A 14,384-nucleotide genomic window follows, 5' to 3' on the forward strand; every position below is an offset into this window, starting at 1 on the left:
AAAAAAAGCCCTGAAACCAGTTTCTTATTCTAAAGGGAATTTTAAGAACAAAGCAACTTAGATTTTTAATATATGGATTCAATAATTAATCTTGTTTCCTCGGGAAGGACCAAAGCCCATTATTTGTAGAATCCGCTAGAACCTAAGAAATGAGCAGGGGAGTGGGGGGAGGAAGCCTTCTGTTCCCGGATCCTGTTACTCTATATATTTTTGGTTTAAGTTTCTTCATTAGCCTAATTGGCATACAGAGCCTCCTGAGAGAAATATATTTACACACAGGCCAGGCGCGGTGGCTTATGCCTGTAATCCCAGCACTTTGGGAGGCTGAGGCGGGAGGATCACGAGGTCAGGAGATCAAGACCATCCTGGCTAACACAGTGAAACCCTGTGTCTACCAAAAATACAAAAAAAATTAGCCGGGTGTGGTGGCGGGTGCCTGCAGTCCCAGCTACGCAGGAGGCTGAGGCAGGAGAATGGTGTGAACCTGGGACGTGGAGCGTGCAGTGAGCCAAGATTGCACCACTGCACTCCAGCCTGGGCGACAGAGTGAGACTCCGTCTCAAATAAAAAAAAAAAAAAGAAAGAAAGAAAAGAAAGAAATATATTTACACACATACAACTTTTAAAATCATGCCAGAAAAAACTTTAAATGACTACCAGACATCCTCCTCTCTGGTGCATGTTGAAGAATTCCAGTTACTGAGTTTGGTTTGCCACATTTAACACACCGAGCCAAAGGTCCAGATAGCCAACATATTTTGCAGCTGATAATGGTTTAGCTGTATCTGAGTATTTTCCTGCCCCAGTAATCTTGAAATTCTATGTCAACAGTGATTGAAGGCCTATGTTACCTTTTGCTCTGCAAAGGGGGCTTCAAGCGTCTTAAGAGAAACTGGGCCTCCTGTGGAAAACATTAACTAACACTCAGGTCCAAGTGTTAAGTTTTTCAAACTATCAGATACAGAACTGTAAAACTGATTTCTGAAGTGCCAATTTGCTAATGAAGCCTGGCTCCCAACACTATCCAGGGCTCAGGTACACATCAAAGCAAAGAGCCCAGTCTCTCACCTGCCCTGGGTATAAGAGAAATGACTCTGATTCTTAAAGTCCTCATGCAGCCTCTTTCCTTAATTTTCCCCTCATGCCTGTCTTGTCACTGGTGCAAAAGGCCTGAAGGAGAGATTTGGGCTTCCAAGAGGCTGCAGCGTCGCTCTGAACAAGGTGGTGGCCACTTGGCAGTTTCTAAGTGGCAGGTGACCTGGGTCTGGGAACCACATGAGCCTGTTGGAGGGGCAATGACTCATCGGTAGACCATCTGCATGGGAGATGAGTTCCGGCAGAAGGCTCCCTGACAGAGAGCCACTGGGAGGCAGCATCTGCCAAAGGAACTCGCTGACAGCTGCGCCTCCCATTAAGTCTAGGTCTCATGAGACCTTACTACTCCTGACAAGGAGGAACTGCAACACTTACAAAAATACATCAAAGTAGTCACACCTTCTATTTAGAACACCTAGATAGCAAACAAAATATCCAGGATATAAACTGTCATAGGAGCAGTAAAGACAATAAATGGTTTTAAAGCTTCTTAAAATCATGCATTGTCACCCGGAAGAAGATGCTAACAGAATTGCCTGTTTATTGCCTGGTGACTCAGAAAAATATGTAGAGACATTCTTCAGCTTCATAAGCTATTACTGATGAACTACACAATTTTTTAAGTTCTAAAACAACACTAGACCGACTCAAGAGAATTCTTGTCATTAGTTATGTGCCTTCAGCATAGCGATTTTATACGTATTAAGAACTAGTAAAACAAATACCAGCAGGATGTTTTTAAGTCAGTGAAACCTTAAGTGTAAATTCTATGTGGATCTGGGCTTTTTCTTCTGGTTGGCGAAGAGCCAAGAACCCAAATTGGGAGTATCACAAGAGAGCACCATCAGGAGAATTGTAAAGATCTTTGCCCTTTAAAAATTTCAAATGGTGCCAAATTTCAAAACATAGTCATGTACCGCATAATAATGTCTTGGTCAACAATGGACTACACATAGGAGGGCGGTCCTGTAACAGGATAATATTGTATTTTTACTGGACCTTTTCTACGTTACGTATGTCAGATACATAAATACTTATGTTACATTTTGTTATACGTTGTGTTACAGTTGCCTACAGTATGCAGTACAGTAACATGCTGTAAAGATGTGTAACCCAGGAGCAATAGGTTACAGTAGGCTAAACCAGGTAGGTTTGTGTAAGTATACTCTATGATGTTTGCATTAGGAAATCACATTCTCTAAATGTATCCCCGTCATTAAGCGATGCATGACTATATTAACATTTCAGTCATTCTTCAGGGGCTGGTTAAGTCAAACTCAGCCCACCCGCTGCTTACTCCCCAGCCCCACCATGCACCCAAGTCCCAGCTTCTAGTCCTCTTTCCAAATTCCCACTGGCTTTGGCTCGAGCCCCAGAAATATCACACCATGGGCACTAAAACTGCCTCTCATTCCTGTACAGCTCAGGTCCACCCTCCTCACCACTCTTATGAATGACCCTTGACCAGGCCTCTCTCTGTTTTCTGGAACCAGTATACCCAGTACATGAATTTCTCTGGTGCTTTAGCCTTTTGCACAAACACGTAGACCGGCTTCACTTTCAATTCATGATCTCAGACTTTAAATGGGCTGTCAATGCTTTCAAGAAATCCTACTACATTTATAGCTTCCCTTCTTACTCTTCAAGACTATGTCATATCTCCTTCTCTTCTCAATTCCCATATAACCCTCCCAGCTGAACCCCTTCCCCCATGGTCTCTCACAATGAACTGAGAAAAATGAAGCCATTAAATCCAATAACTCTCTGCTTTTTTTTTTAAAGCAAATGTATTAAGATTACGGATATAATTTTTAAAATTATCTCATTTTGATATAATTATAGTTATACATGCAGTTACAAGAAATAATACAGAACTCTTTACCCAGTTTCCCCAATGGTAACATCTTGAGAAACCTTAGTACAATATCACAACCCAAGAACGGACATTGAGACTGTCAAGATAAAGAACATTTCCATCATCGCAAGGATCCCTCATGTTGCCCTTTTACAGCCATACCTACTTTCCTCCTACCTCATCCCCTCCTTAATCCCTGGCAACCACGAATCAGTCCTCCAGTTCTATAATTTTATCATTGTAAGAATGTTATATATTAGTGGAATTATACAGTATAACCTCTTTGGACTGACTTTTTCACTTAACATAATTTTCTGGACATTCATCTAGATTGCTGCATGTATCAACAGTTGTTCCTTTTTACTGCCAAGTAGTATTCCATGGTATAGGTGCACTTGAACTACCTGCTTTGGCATCTGTTTTCTCCTCCTTCCTCCTGTGACAATGTGGGAAGTGCCCCTCCTCCTATAAAAGGTCAACCCTTTCACATGTGCTTTGGATACCCAGCCCTGTTCCTCCAAACACCTTCTTCAGCTGTTGTCTCTCTCACCCAAACCATCTTCAGTGCTTTACAAACAAGTTCTCCTGACTCCCACATTAAGATGGATCTCACTGACCCTTCATACCCTTCCAGCTCATACTTTATATTTCTAGTCCCTTTCATCGCACATTTTCTTCTCAAAAGAGTTATCTGTACTTCTGTTTATCCAGATATAAGCCATCTCTGATTCCTTAATGACTATTTTGTCTTATCCCATCCCACTCTCGCTTCTGTCTGCACTTCCCTACTTGTGATGATTAATACTGAGTGTCAACTTGATTGGAGTGAAGGATGTAAAGTGTGGATGCTGGATGTGTCTGTGAGGGTGTTGTCAAAGGAGATTAACATTTGAGTCAGTGGGCTGGGAAAGGCAGACCCACCCTTAATCTGGGTAGATACTATCTAATTAGCTGCTAGCATGGCTAGAATATAAGCAGGCAGAAAAACATTAAAAGACAAGACTGGCCTAGCTTCCCAGCCCACATCTTTCTCTCATGCTGGATGCTTCCTGCCCTGGAGCCCTCAAACATCAGACTCTAAGTTCTCCACTTTTGGGACTCGGACTGGCTCTCCTTGCTCCTCAGCTTGCAGATGGCCTATTGTGGGACCTGGTGATCATGTAAGTTAATACTTAATAAACTCCCCTTTATATATATATGTGTGTGTGTGTGTGTGTGTGTGTGTATATATAAATATATATATAAATATATATATAAATATATATATAAATATATATATTTATATATAAATATATAAAAATATATATATAAATATATATATAAATATATATAAATATATATATAAATATATATAAATATATATAAATATATAAATATATATTAAAATATATATAAATATATATATATAAATATATATAAAAATATATATAAATATATATATAAATATATATAAAAAATATATAAATATATATATATAAATATATATAAATATATATAAAAATATATATAAATATATATAAATATATAAAAAAATATATATAAATATATATAAATATATATATATAAATATATATATAAATATATATATAAATATATATATAAATATATATATAAATATATATATATAAATATAAATATATATATATAAATATATATATAAATATATATATAAATATATATATATAAATATATATAAATATATATAAATATATATATATAAATATATATAAATATATATAAATATATATAAATATATATATAAATATATATATATTAATATATATATTAATATATATATAAATATATATATTAATATATATATAAATATATATATTAATATATATATAAATATATATATTAATATATATATTAATATATATATATAAATATATATATAAATATATATATATAAATATATATATATATATATAAATATATATATATATCCTATTAGTTCTGTCCCTCTAGAGAACCCTAATACTCTCTCCAGGTCCAAGACTACTCAGTGACTACATTGTCCCATCCAATGAGACTTTCCTGTCCTCATCTTACTCTCGCACATGCAGTCAATATATGGTTTGCCATCATTTCCTCCTCTGAAGATGCTTCTCTCCTTCTGTGATTCCACAGTCCTACTTGACATGCCTATTTATCATGTCTTATTGGGCATTTCAAACATACTCAAAACGGAATTCATCACATCCTATGTCTTTGTTAAAATCTGTTTCTCTCCTAGTCTTTCCTGACTTAGTAAGTGCCCTGCTCCCCCATCTCTTATCTAGCTGAATGCTGAGGCAAGGCCAGCAGGGACCATATTTCCCTAGCACCACACACACACACACACACACACACACACACACACACACACACGTGCACTTTACATTCATCTGTGACCATGTGATTAGATCTTTCTAAAAGAATAGGAACGGAAATTAGCATGTCTCTTCCAGGCTGGGACTTTTAAGAAGTCAGAAGGGTTTCTCCTCTCTCTTTCCACTTCTGCCAACTGGAAACAGTACCTCAAGGCTATTAAGAAGAGCAAAACCAGAAGATGGAATGTGGGTCCCTGAGTCACCATGGGAGGAAAGTTGCCTATGAACCCAAACATTTACTTTGAACTACTACATGAGCAAGAAATAAACTACTATTGTGTTAAGCCATTGATATTTTCTGGTTTGCTTGTCATAGCATGTAGCATTATCTTAACACACACCATTTTTATACAGGCATTCTTTTGATGGTGCTACAAAACTGAAGAAATCTGGAGTGTATAGGAAGGTTTAAGTTGTATTTAAGTGTGATATTTAGTAAATACCAAAGCTACCCATAAAACAGCCATACTTTATATAAATTATCTTTAATCTGAATTATTTCAGGCTTGCCCACTAAGCTAAGGAGACTTTTAGGATGAGAAACCCATTGGGTACTACACAGTAATTAAAAGCAATAGCTTCCAGGTTAATTTTAAAGGAAAGAATGTTTTCTGGGATTGTGTTGTTCCTTTCTCTCTTTAAGTAAAAAAAAAAAAAAACACTAAAAAATGCCGTTTTAAAAATTTTCAGACGTTATTCCAAGTTGATTTCCATAGTCCAAAAAAGAAAACCCTCTCAACTTTCTTCCCAAGATAGAACGTCATGATTCTAACAGCTTTAAAATTCTAGTTTATATTGTCTGCAAAGCTGATTTCTTATTATTATGTGCATGTTATACACATATATAGATTTTTGTCTTTTACATTCCAACCAACCCAAACATTTGGGGGGAAAAAAAACACAACTCTCTTCGTGGAGAAAAGCAGCACTCATTCTCTGGCTGTTAAGGCTGTAACATACATCACAGCTGTAGAATGCAGGACAAGGATTTGGGGCATGCATTTGCATATCAAGAAGCCATGATTCAAGATCCCAAGATTCTGTCCTTCATTCTGCAGCTTCCTAACTGTGAGCTGTGAGGCATATTACCAACAATACCCAGACTTAAGGGTCTGTATAATGATTAGAATAATGCTCCACTTCCTCATCAGGGGGTTCCAAAGCTCAGTCAATGTTTACATGAGGCTTCTAGGTGCTTATTTAGCAAGCTGTGGACCTTCAAGACAGGAAACACATCAGCCTCTAAAATAAAAATCCAGGCAGTAATGTGCATAGTGAGCTCCGGGTCTATTGTTTAAATGCCAGCCCTGCAAAAAAGGCACTGGTTATTTTCTCGTCTTTAATCTAATGCCCTTAGTGATTCAAAAGTTTAGCTAGGGAGGAAAATGTGAACGTTTCAATCATGATTGTCTACGCATAGTGAAATTATGGGGTTTTGGGCTTTTTCATTATACTGTTATATATTTTCTAAATTGTCTACATTGAATACATATTACCTTGAAACTTAAAAATAGTTGAATAAAATATTTTATTGTAAAAGATTTTTTTTAAGAGGCTAACTAGGATAGACTGAATTATCAGTTCCAATTCTTCACTCCCTTGGAGTAACATTACAGTCAGCTGTCACATCCAGATTCAACGAACTGTGGATCAAAAATATTTGGAAAAAACATAAATATTGATACGATAAAAATGATACAAATGTTAAAATGCAGTACAGCAATTATTTATAGAATATTAATATTTACATTATATTAGGTGATATAAATCACCTAGAGATGATTTAAAGCTTACAGGAGGATACGCATAGGTTACATGCAAATACTACACCATTTTATATCAGCGACTTGAGCAACTATGAACTTCGGTATCCTGGAACCTGGAATCTGTGGCTACTGAGGGACAACTGTATATACAGTCATGCATTGCTTAGCAAAAAGGATACATTCTGAGAAATGCTTCCTTAGGCAATTCTGTCATTGTGCAAACATCATAGGGTGTACTTATGCAAACTTAGATGGTGTAGCCTACTGTGCAACCAAACTACAGGGTATATAGCCTATTACTCCTAGGCTACAAATGTATATAGCATGCAACTGCACCTAATACTGTAGGCAACTGCAACACAATGATCAGTATGTGCATATCTAAACATAGAAAAGCTACCTTAAAATATAAAATAAAAGATAAAAAGTGGTACACCTGTATAGGATACTTGCCATGAATAGAGTCTGCAGGAATAGAAGTTGCTACCGGGGAGTCAGTGAGTGGTGAGTGAATGTGAAGACCTAGGACATCACTGTAGACGTTAGAAACAATGTACATTTAGGCTACACTGATTTAAAAAATATTTTTCTTTCTTTAATAAATTAACCTTATCCTACTGTAACTTTTACTTTATAAACTTCTTAATTTTAAACTTTCTGACTTTTGTAATAACACTTAGCTTAAAATACAAACACATTGCAGAGCTGTACAAAAACATTTTCTTCTTTATATCCTTATTCTATAAGCTTTTCTTTTCTATTTTTTTCTTTTACTTTTTAAACTTTTTTGTTTAAAAACTAAGACACAAACACATTAGCCTAGGCCTATGCAGAGTCAGGATCATTTAGACATTACCATATAATAGGAGCTTTTCAGTTCCATTATAATCTTATGGGACCACTGTCATATATATGGCCCATCACTGACCAAAATGACTTTATGTGGCACATGACTGTACCTGCATCCTGGACAAGGTATCAAGGTGAAGTGTGCTTCTACCCCTTGTCTCTGGGCTTCACCATGCCGTTTGCTTTTGCCAATATAAAATTAGCAGATATGACACCAGCAGAACCTTGAAATGTGCCTGTACAGGAGAACTTGCCCTCTCATGCTCCTGTCTTTCATAAGGAGATGATGCCTTTGGTAGCTGCTGGTCTAAAGAAGAAGGTAGACACATAGAACAAATCTGGACCCAAACTGCAACCTGGAACCAAGCCCGGTAAGGCCCAGAGTGACCTACAGCCAAACCCCAACTAACCTATAGCCATCTGAACAAGAAAAAAATACTTCTTGTTGTCTACCATTGAGATGTTTGCAGTTATGCAACATTACTGTTGCTGACTGATATACCACCAAATGCCACAGAAAAACTCGGGTTCAAAAACTATCTCATGGATTAAGCTGCAGTGTATAAAAAAGGCCATAGCATCCTTCACTTGCCCATTTTTAAAGGAAGCCTACTCAACCATCACTCCAATTTGAGAAAATTCCTTAGCAGAAAGTAATTGTTTTCCTCCTCCTCAGTAAAGACAGATGTTCCTCATCTTACAGTGGGGTTACATCCAGATAAACCCATCAGAAGTAAAAAATATCTTAAGTCAATAATGCATTTCATACCCCACTAAACTCATCATAAAGTTGAAAAGTCAAAAGCCAAACCATAGTAAGTGGGGGACCGTCTGTATACAATTATTTAATTACAAATACAGTAAGTCTTAGGTAGTATGAGACACTATGAGACCATTTAACAATGGGATTTCACATTAATATATTGTGAGTCTCTTTCAATATTAAAACATATTTTTTATAATATGACCTTTAATGTTTACAATTGTTTTCCATTTTATGTGCGTACCATAATATGTTTAAGCAGTATTCATTTGCCAGCTATTTAGATAATATGAAATTTTAATTATTATAAATGGTACTGCTTTATATATAACTAAGGTTAATTCTCTTGACATATGACTATTTCCTTGTGATGAATTCTGAGAAGTCAAATTTCTGGGTCGATCAATGTGTGAATTTTAAGGTTTTAAATATGTACTAATTGCCTAGTTTTACTTTATTTTTACAATTAAACGACTGGGAGCCCTACAGATTGAGCCAACCACAAATTTGAACTGAGTGAACAATTTTCCCACCTAAGATTCACTCCAGTTAATACTGCTGGAATTAAGAGTTTATTTAAAACCTACTAGGTACTGACTATGCTAGGAACAGTGTAGCAGTTGTGAGCATGAACTCTGGAGCCATGATGCCTGGGTTCAAATCCTCGCCTTCTGTTGTGAGGACTGTGACCTCAAGGAAGTTACTCAACCTGCCTGTGCCTCAGTGTTCTCATGTGTAAAATGAGCTAACAGTGTCTCCCTCATAGACACACACAGATGTTATAAGGATTAAATAAGCCAGTAAATATAATTCCCTAAACACAATGCCTGCTACACAGTAAGCTTTTAATATTAGCTATCATTATAAGGGATAAATATATAAATTGATCACAGATCTTCCTTTCAAAAAGCTAAAAGTTTAGTGAACCTTATCAAGGATAATTGGTTGGCAAAACTGTCCAACCATAAACTAAAAATCTTTGTTTTAAGGAAAGCAGAATGCTGCCAAAGAAAAGATCCTTGGATTAAAACAAAGTAAAACAATGAGAAGGTGGTCAGTTGTTAAGTAACAGATTAGATCAGGTATGGGCCTCTGATGGAAAAACCAGTATGACTTATTTTAAGTTTAGCAACAGGGTATGTCCCAAGATGAGATCACATGTGATTATTTGGTTACCTAAAACTAGTGGAAAACACATTTTTTAAAGATCAGGGAAGATGCTGTCTTCTCTGTGCTCCAACATCTGACACTAGCCTGACATGAACACAGTGCCTAACACCAAGTAGCAAGCCAGTAGATAAGGGTACCAAACTCATTTCCATGAGCCCATGCCACCCATCAACTCCAAATCCCCCCAAATTCAATTAGTTATGCACATAATACTAACAGCTGCCTGGGCTAGCTGCTTTGTATATATTATTTCATTAAATCTTCAGCTAAACCATACAGAGGAACAATTAAAAATGTTTTTTTCATATTCTAATATAATTTTCAAGGAACTGTCTTCAAAAACAGGCTGACGTTCGATGGATTTTTTTTTAGCTCTTCTAAGGACTATTAAACATTTAAAAAAATTATCTGACCAAAGACTTAGTTACCAAAAGTAATTGTGTAGCGAACTAATTGTCTAAGGATTGACTTGCTAGAGCTGTTAAAATTATGATAAGAGAATCAAGTCCGGCTATTTATTTTCAAAGCTAAAGGCCAAATTTCATGTTTGAGATCATATATCTGATCAACAGCCATACCCTTGCATTATTTTAAAGCTTTATGTAAACTGCTTTAGCAAAAGTGGATAGAATAATTACTGCCCCTCCTATCTATCAAAAATAGTTGAATCAAGGTAAGTAAATTTCCTAAGTGAAATTAATAAATAAAAGGATGAGTCTTTTAACCTTTAAGATTTAATTTTCTTACCTATAAGAGAATAATCTTTGGGAACTCCTACTTTAAAAAGCAAATAGTCTGCATTTATGAAACGAAAGCAAAGAAAAATATCCTAACAAGCATTAGAAGAGCATCAGTAAACTCAAGGGAAAAGATTTGCCTTAAACTGCAGCAGTTTTTTTGATGAATTTCTCCCCCTTGGCCTGAGGTAGTTTGGCCTTTTGTTGCAGCAGAGTGGCACACAGGGTCAGATGTCCCAGACTCCACTAATCATGTGGCAGTAGCACTTCTGTTCCCAGAAATTTCATCTTCAAAACGTCAAAATCCATAGTTCTCCAAAAAAAAAAAAATGAGTAATTCAACTTACTTTCCAGGCCATTTTTAAACTGGTAGACAAGACCATCATGTAGAAAGAAAACTCTGTTTGGGGATTTTAAGAAACAAAGTTCCGTGAAAATATTTATATCTAGAGGAAAAAGCACTCTGATGAAATAACAGAAATCCAGCTTTCAGTGGTATATAGTTAATAACGTACAATTTTAAGTGGTGAGTTACCTTTTAAAAGCTAGGCTTTAACTTATCTTAATTTGGGTATTTTGCAGTCAAAAATAATTGGTGAGTTTTCTGGATTTGAAAATTTCTCAATTTTAACAATGAAATTTAAAAAGGGGTGAAAGAATTGAACCAATACTTCACAAGATACAAATAATTGTCCAATAAGCACTTGAAAAGGTGTTCTAGATTATCTAGTCACCAAGGAAACATAAATGAAACCCACAATGTGATACATCTATGTAACACTGAAAATGGCTAAAATTTTTAAAACTGGCAATACCACAGGTTAGCAAGAACGCACAGCAATTGGATCATTCATCCATACCTGTCAGGAATGTAAAATGGCACAATTTTAGAAAACCGTTTAGCAGTTTCTTTTCTAATTTTCTTTTTATTAACAAAGAATAATTTATACATATTCATGAGGTACTAGTGATGTTCCAATCATATAATGTATAGCGATCAGATCAGGGTAGTTAGCATATTCATCATCTCAAACATTTATCATTTCTTTGTGTTGGGAACATTCAATATCATTCCTCTAGCTATTTGAAATTATATATATTTGTTAATTACAGTTATCCTACAGTAGTAGAGAACACTAGAATCTATTCTTATAAAGTTAAACATATGCTACTAACACACGCAGCAACATGGGTGAATCTTAAAACATCACACTGAGCAAAAGAATCAAGACACAAAGGAGTAGATACTCTGCTTCCATTAATGTAAACCCCTTGATAAGGTCTATCTAATCTATAATAACAGAGCAGATCTATGGCTGCCTAGGGCCAAGGATTTGGAGTTGAGGGTGGCAGTAGAGGGTGGGTTGGACTAGGAAGAGCATGGGAAACATTTTATATCCTGATCACGGCAGTAGTTAAACTGAGGTATAAATTTGCAAAAATCCATCCAAACGTAAACTTAAAATTGGGGATATTGGCCGGGTGCGGTGGCTCACACCTGTAATCCCAGCACTTTGGGAGGCCGCGGCAGGCAGATCACGAGGTCAAGAGATCACGACCATCTTGGCCAACATGGTGAAACCCCGTCTCCAATAAAAATACAAAAATTAGCTGGGCGTGGTGGTGTGTGCCTGTAATCCCAGCTACTCAGGAGGCTGAGGCAGGAGAATCGCTTGAACCTGGGAGGCGGAGGTTGCAGTGAGCCGAGATCATGCCACACCACTGCACTCCAGCCTAGCAACGGAGCGAGACTCTGTCTCAAAAAATAAATAAATAAATAAATAAATAAATAAATAAATAAATAAATAAGGGATATTGTCACTGCATGTAAATTATATTTCAGCAAAGTTTATTAATAAAATTTTCAATTTAACTGCTTTCTGGATTAGATAAGATTTTTATGAAATGGTCTGCAGAGGCAGGCCCATTCTTAAGCAAGCTGATTACATGTGGAACTCTGGGGCCATGCAGGACCTTGTAAAGAAATGCAATTCCTTCTCTCATCCAAGCCACTGCGACTCACCAGTCAGGGCTCCTCCCAGGCTCCCTCGCCTTAGCTGTCTTCCATCCTCACTCAGCTGTCTTTTATACTTCAGTGATTTTCCAGGGCCAGAAGCCACATCTGGGTTGCTGCATTTCCGAAACGGCATGGGTGGAGGGGATAATATGTGGTCAAGCTGCAGAAAGAGGAAGAATGGCATCACTGGCTAGGGCATCAACACAGCCTAGAATGAAAGACCAATCATTCACACTTTTTCTTCCTTTCTTTTCCTTCTCAAACTCCATTCTCCCAACACTGTGTTCAATTTTGCTACGTTAGAGAATTTAGAATTTCACTGTCACATCTTCCATCTGAAAGAGAGTCTGGCTTGCTGCAAAATCTCGACAGCAGTGATTTTCAAACTGTGGGTCACAGCACATTAGTGGGTCATGAAATCAAGTTTGGTAGATTGTGACTGGTGTTTTTTAATGCAATAGAACAGAAATTATCACAGTCCAATGAAGAAAGGGAAAGTATTGTTTCATGAAGTGTTTTATTCAGTTATACATGTATGTGTGTGTATCCTAGGTCACTATATAAAACATGTCTTTCTGTACACGGTCTCCCCCAAAATTGAAGATTGTCGCTCTATAGAGAAACAATAGATCACTCTCTTTAGTTGGTTACAAAAGAAAATTCACATATTGCTCACAAATATATGTTGTACAGGAGAGAAATTTCTAAGTACCCTAGCCCTTAATGGAAATCAATACATCCCTACATCACTTTATAGCTTTTTAAAAGAAAACCTGTCACAAGAATCAGAGAAACCAAAGTCACTTCAAGAGACAGCATTCTACAAAAGAATCCCTTGTGTCACAACACTTATTTCAAGATCTGCCTGTTTTTGTAAGAAAGCCTCTCATACTTAATAGAGCCATACCATCTAAAATGTTCACCTTCAAGTAAGTACATATGAATATGTGTCTAAGATAGTTGCAAAGGACAAAAATTTTCATGTACACCTACGTACGTCCAGTTAGTTATTAAAGATCCCTCAAAAAAGTACATAAAAAGGTTAACTCTGTAGAAATTTAAAAACAGAAAAATCAAGTAACATTATTCAAAGCCGGGCATTTTAAGAGCCGCTTCACTGAGATTTGTTTTGTTTTCATGGGGAAAAGAGGTGATCACCTGGTTATACTTGTCAAATTTTTTCAGGTTAAGATTATCATGGATGTATTTATAAGAAATAGAAATCTGGAGACTAGGTCATCCATTTTGTCTGTCCATGCACTGCATCATATTCAAAGTCATTGCACAGGCCGAGCGCAGTGGCTCACATCAGTAATCCTAGCATTTTGGGAAGCCAAGGCAGGAGACTCTCTTGAGTCCAGGAGGTCAAGTCTACAGTGAGCCATGATTGCAGCATTGCACTCCAGCATGAGCAACAGAGCAAGACCCCATCTCAAAAAATAAATAAAAAATAATTAAATAAATAGAAATATTTATTTCTATTTATTTAATAATAATAGTTCTATAAAACTATTGCACAAAAGGAAATTTGATCCTGTTTATGAGCAACCCTTCCCAAGTTAGTTGAGATAGAACAGACCTCATCGGCTTAGCTGCTAAAAGATTCCCCTAAGCGTAACTGTATTCATTAGTAAGACCTAACACCTGGATTTCAAGCACTTCTCTGTAAGTACCATCTCACACTCATTGCCGGTCAGTATTTTAGTGAGAGGCCCTTGAAGAACTAGCAGCCCATCCACTCCAAGATCAAAGCCAGATCA

General features: G+C 36.5%; 1 protein-coding gene across 20 annotated transcripts in view; it reads right to left on the reverse strand.

Moving 5' to 3' along the window:
• Positions 1 to 14,384, reverse strand: part of MAST4 (microtubule associated serine/threonine kinase family member 4) — a 575,831-nt gene that overhangs the window by 397,055 nt on the left and 164,392 nt on the right. For all 20 annotated transcript variants that reach the window (XM_054684309.2, XM_016953225.4, XM_054684303.2 and 17 more), the window contains one exon: positions 12,631 to 12,784. In XM_054684309.2, coding sequence (XP_054540284.2) covers positions 12,631 to 12,784 — 154 coding nt within the window. The remainder of the gene's footprint in view (positions 1 to 12,630; positions 12,785 to 14,384) is intronic.

This window comes from Pan troglodytes, chromosome 4 (genome assembly GCF_028858775.2).
Source record: "Pan troglodytes isolate AG18354 chromosome 4, NHGRI_mPanTro3-v2.0_pri, whole genome shotgun sequence".
NCBI lineage: Eukaryota > Metazoa > Chordata > Mammalia > Primates > Hominidae > Pan > Pan troglodytes.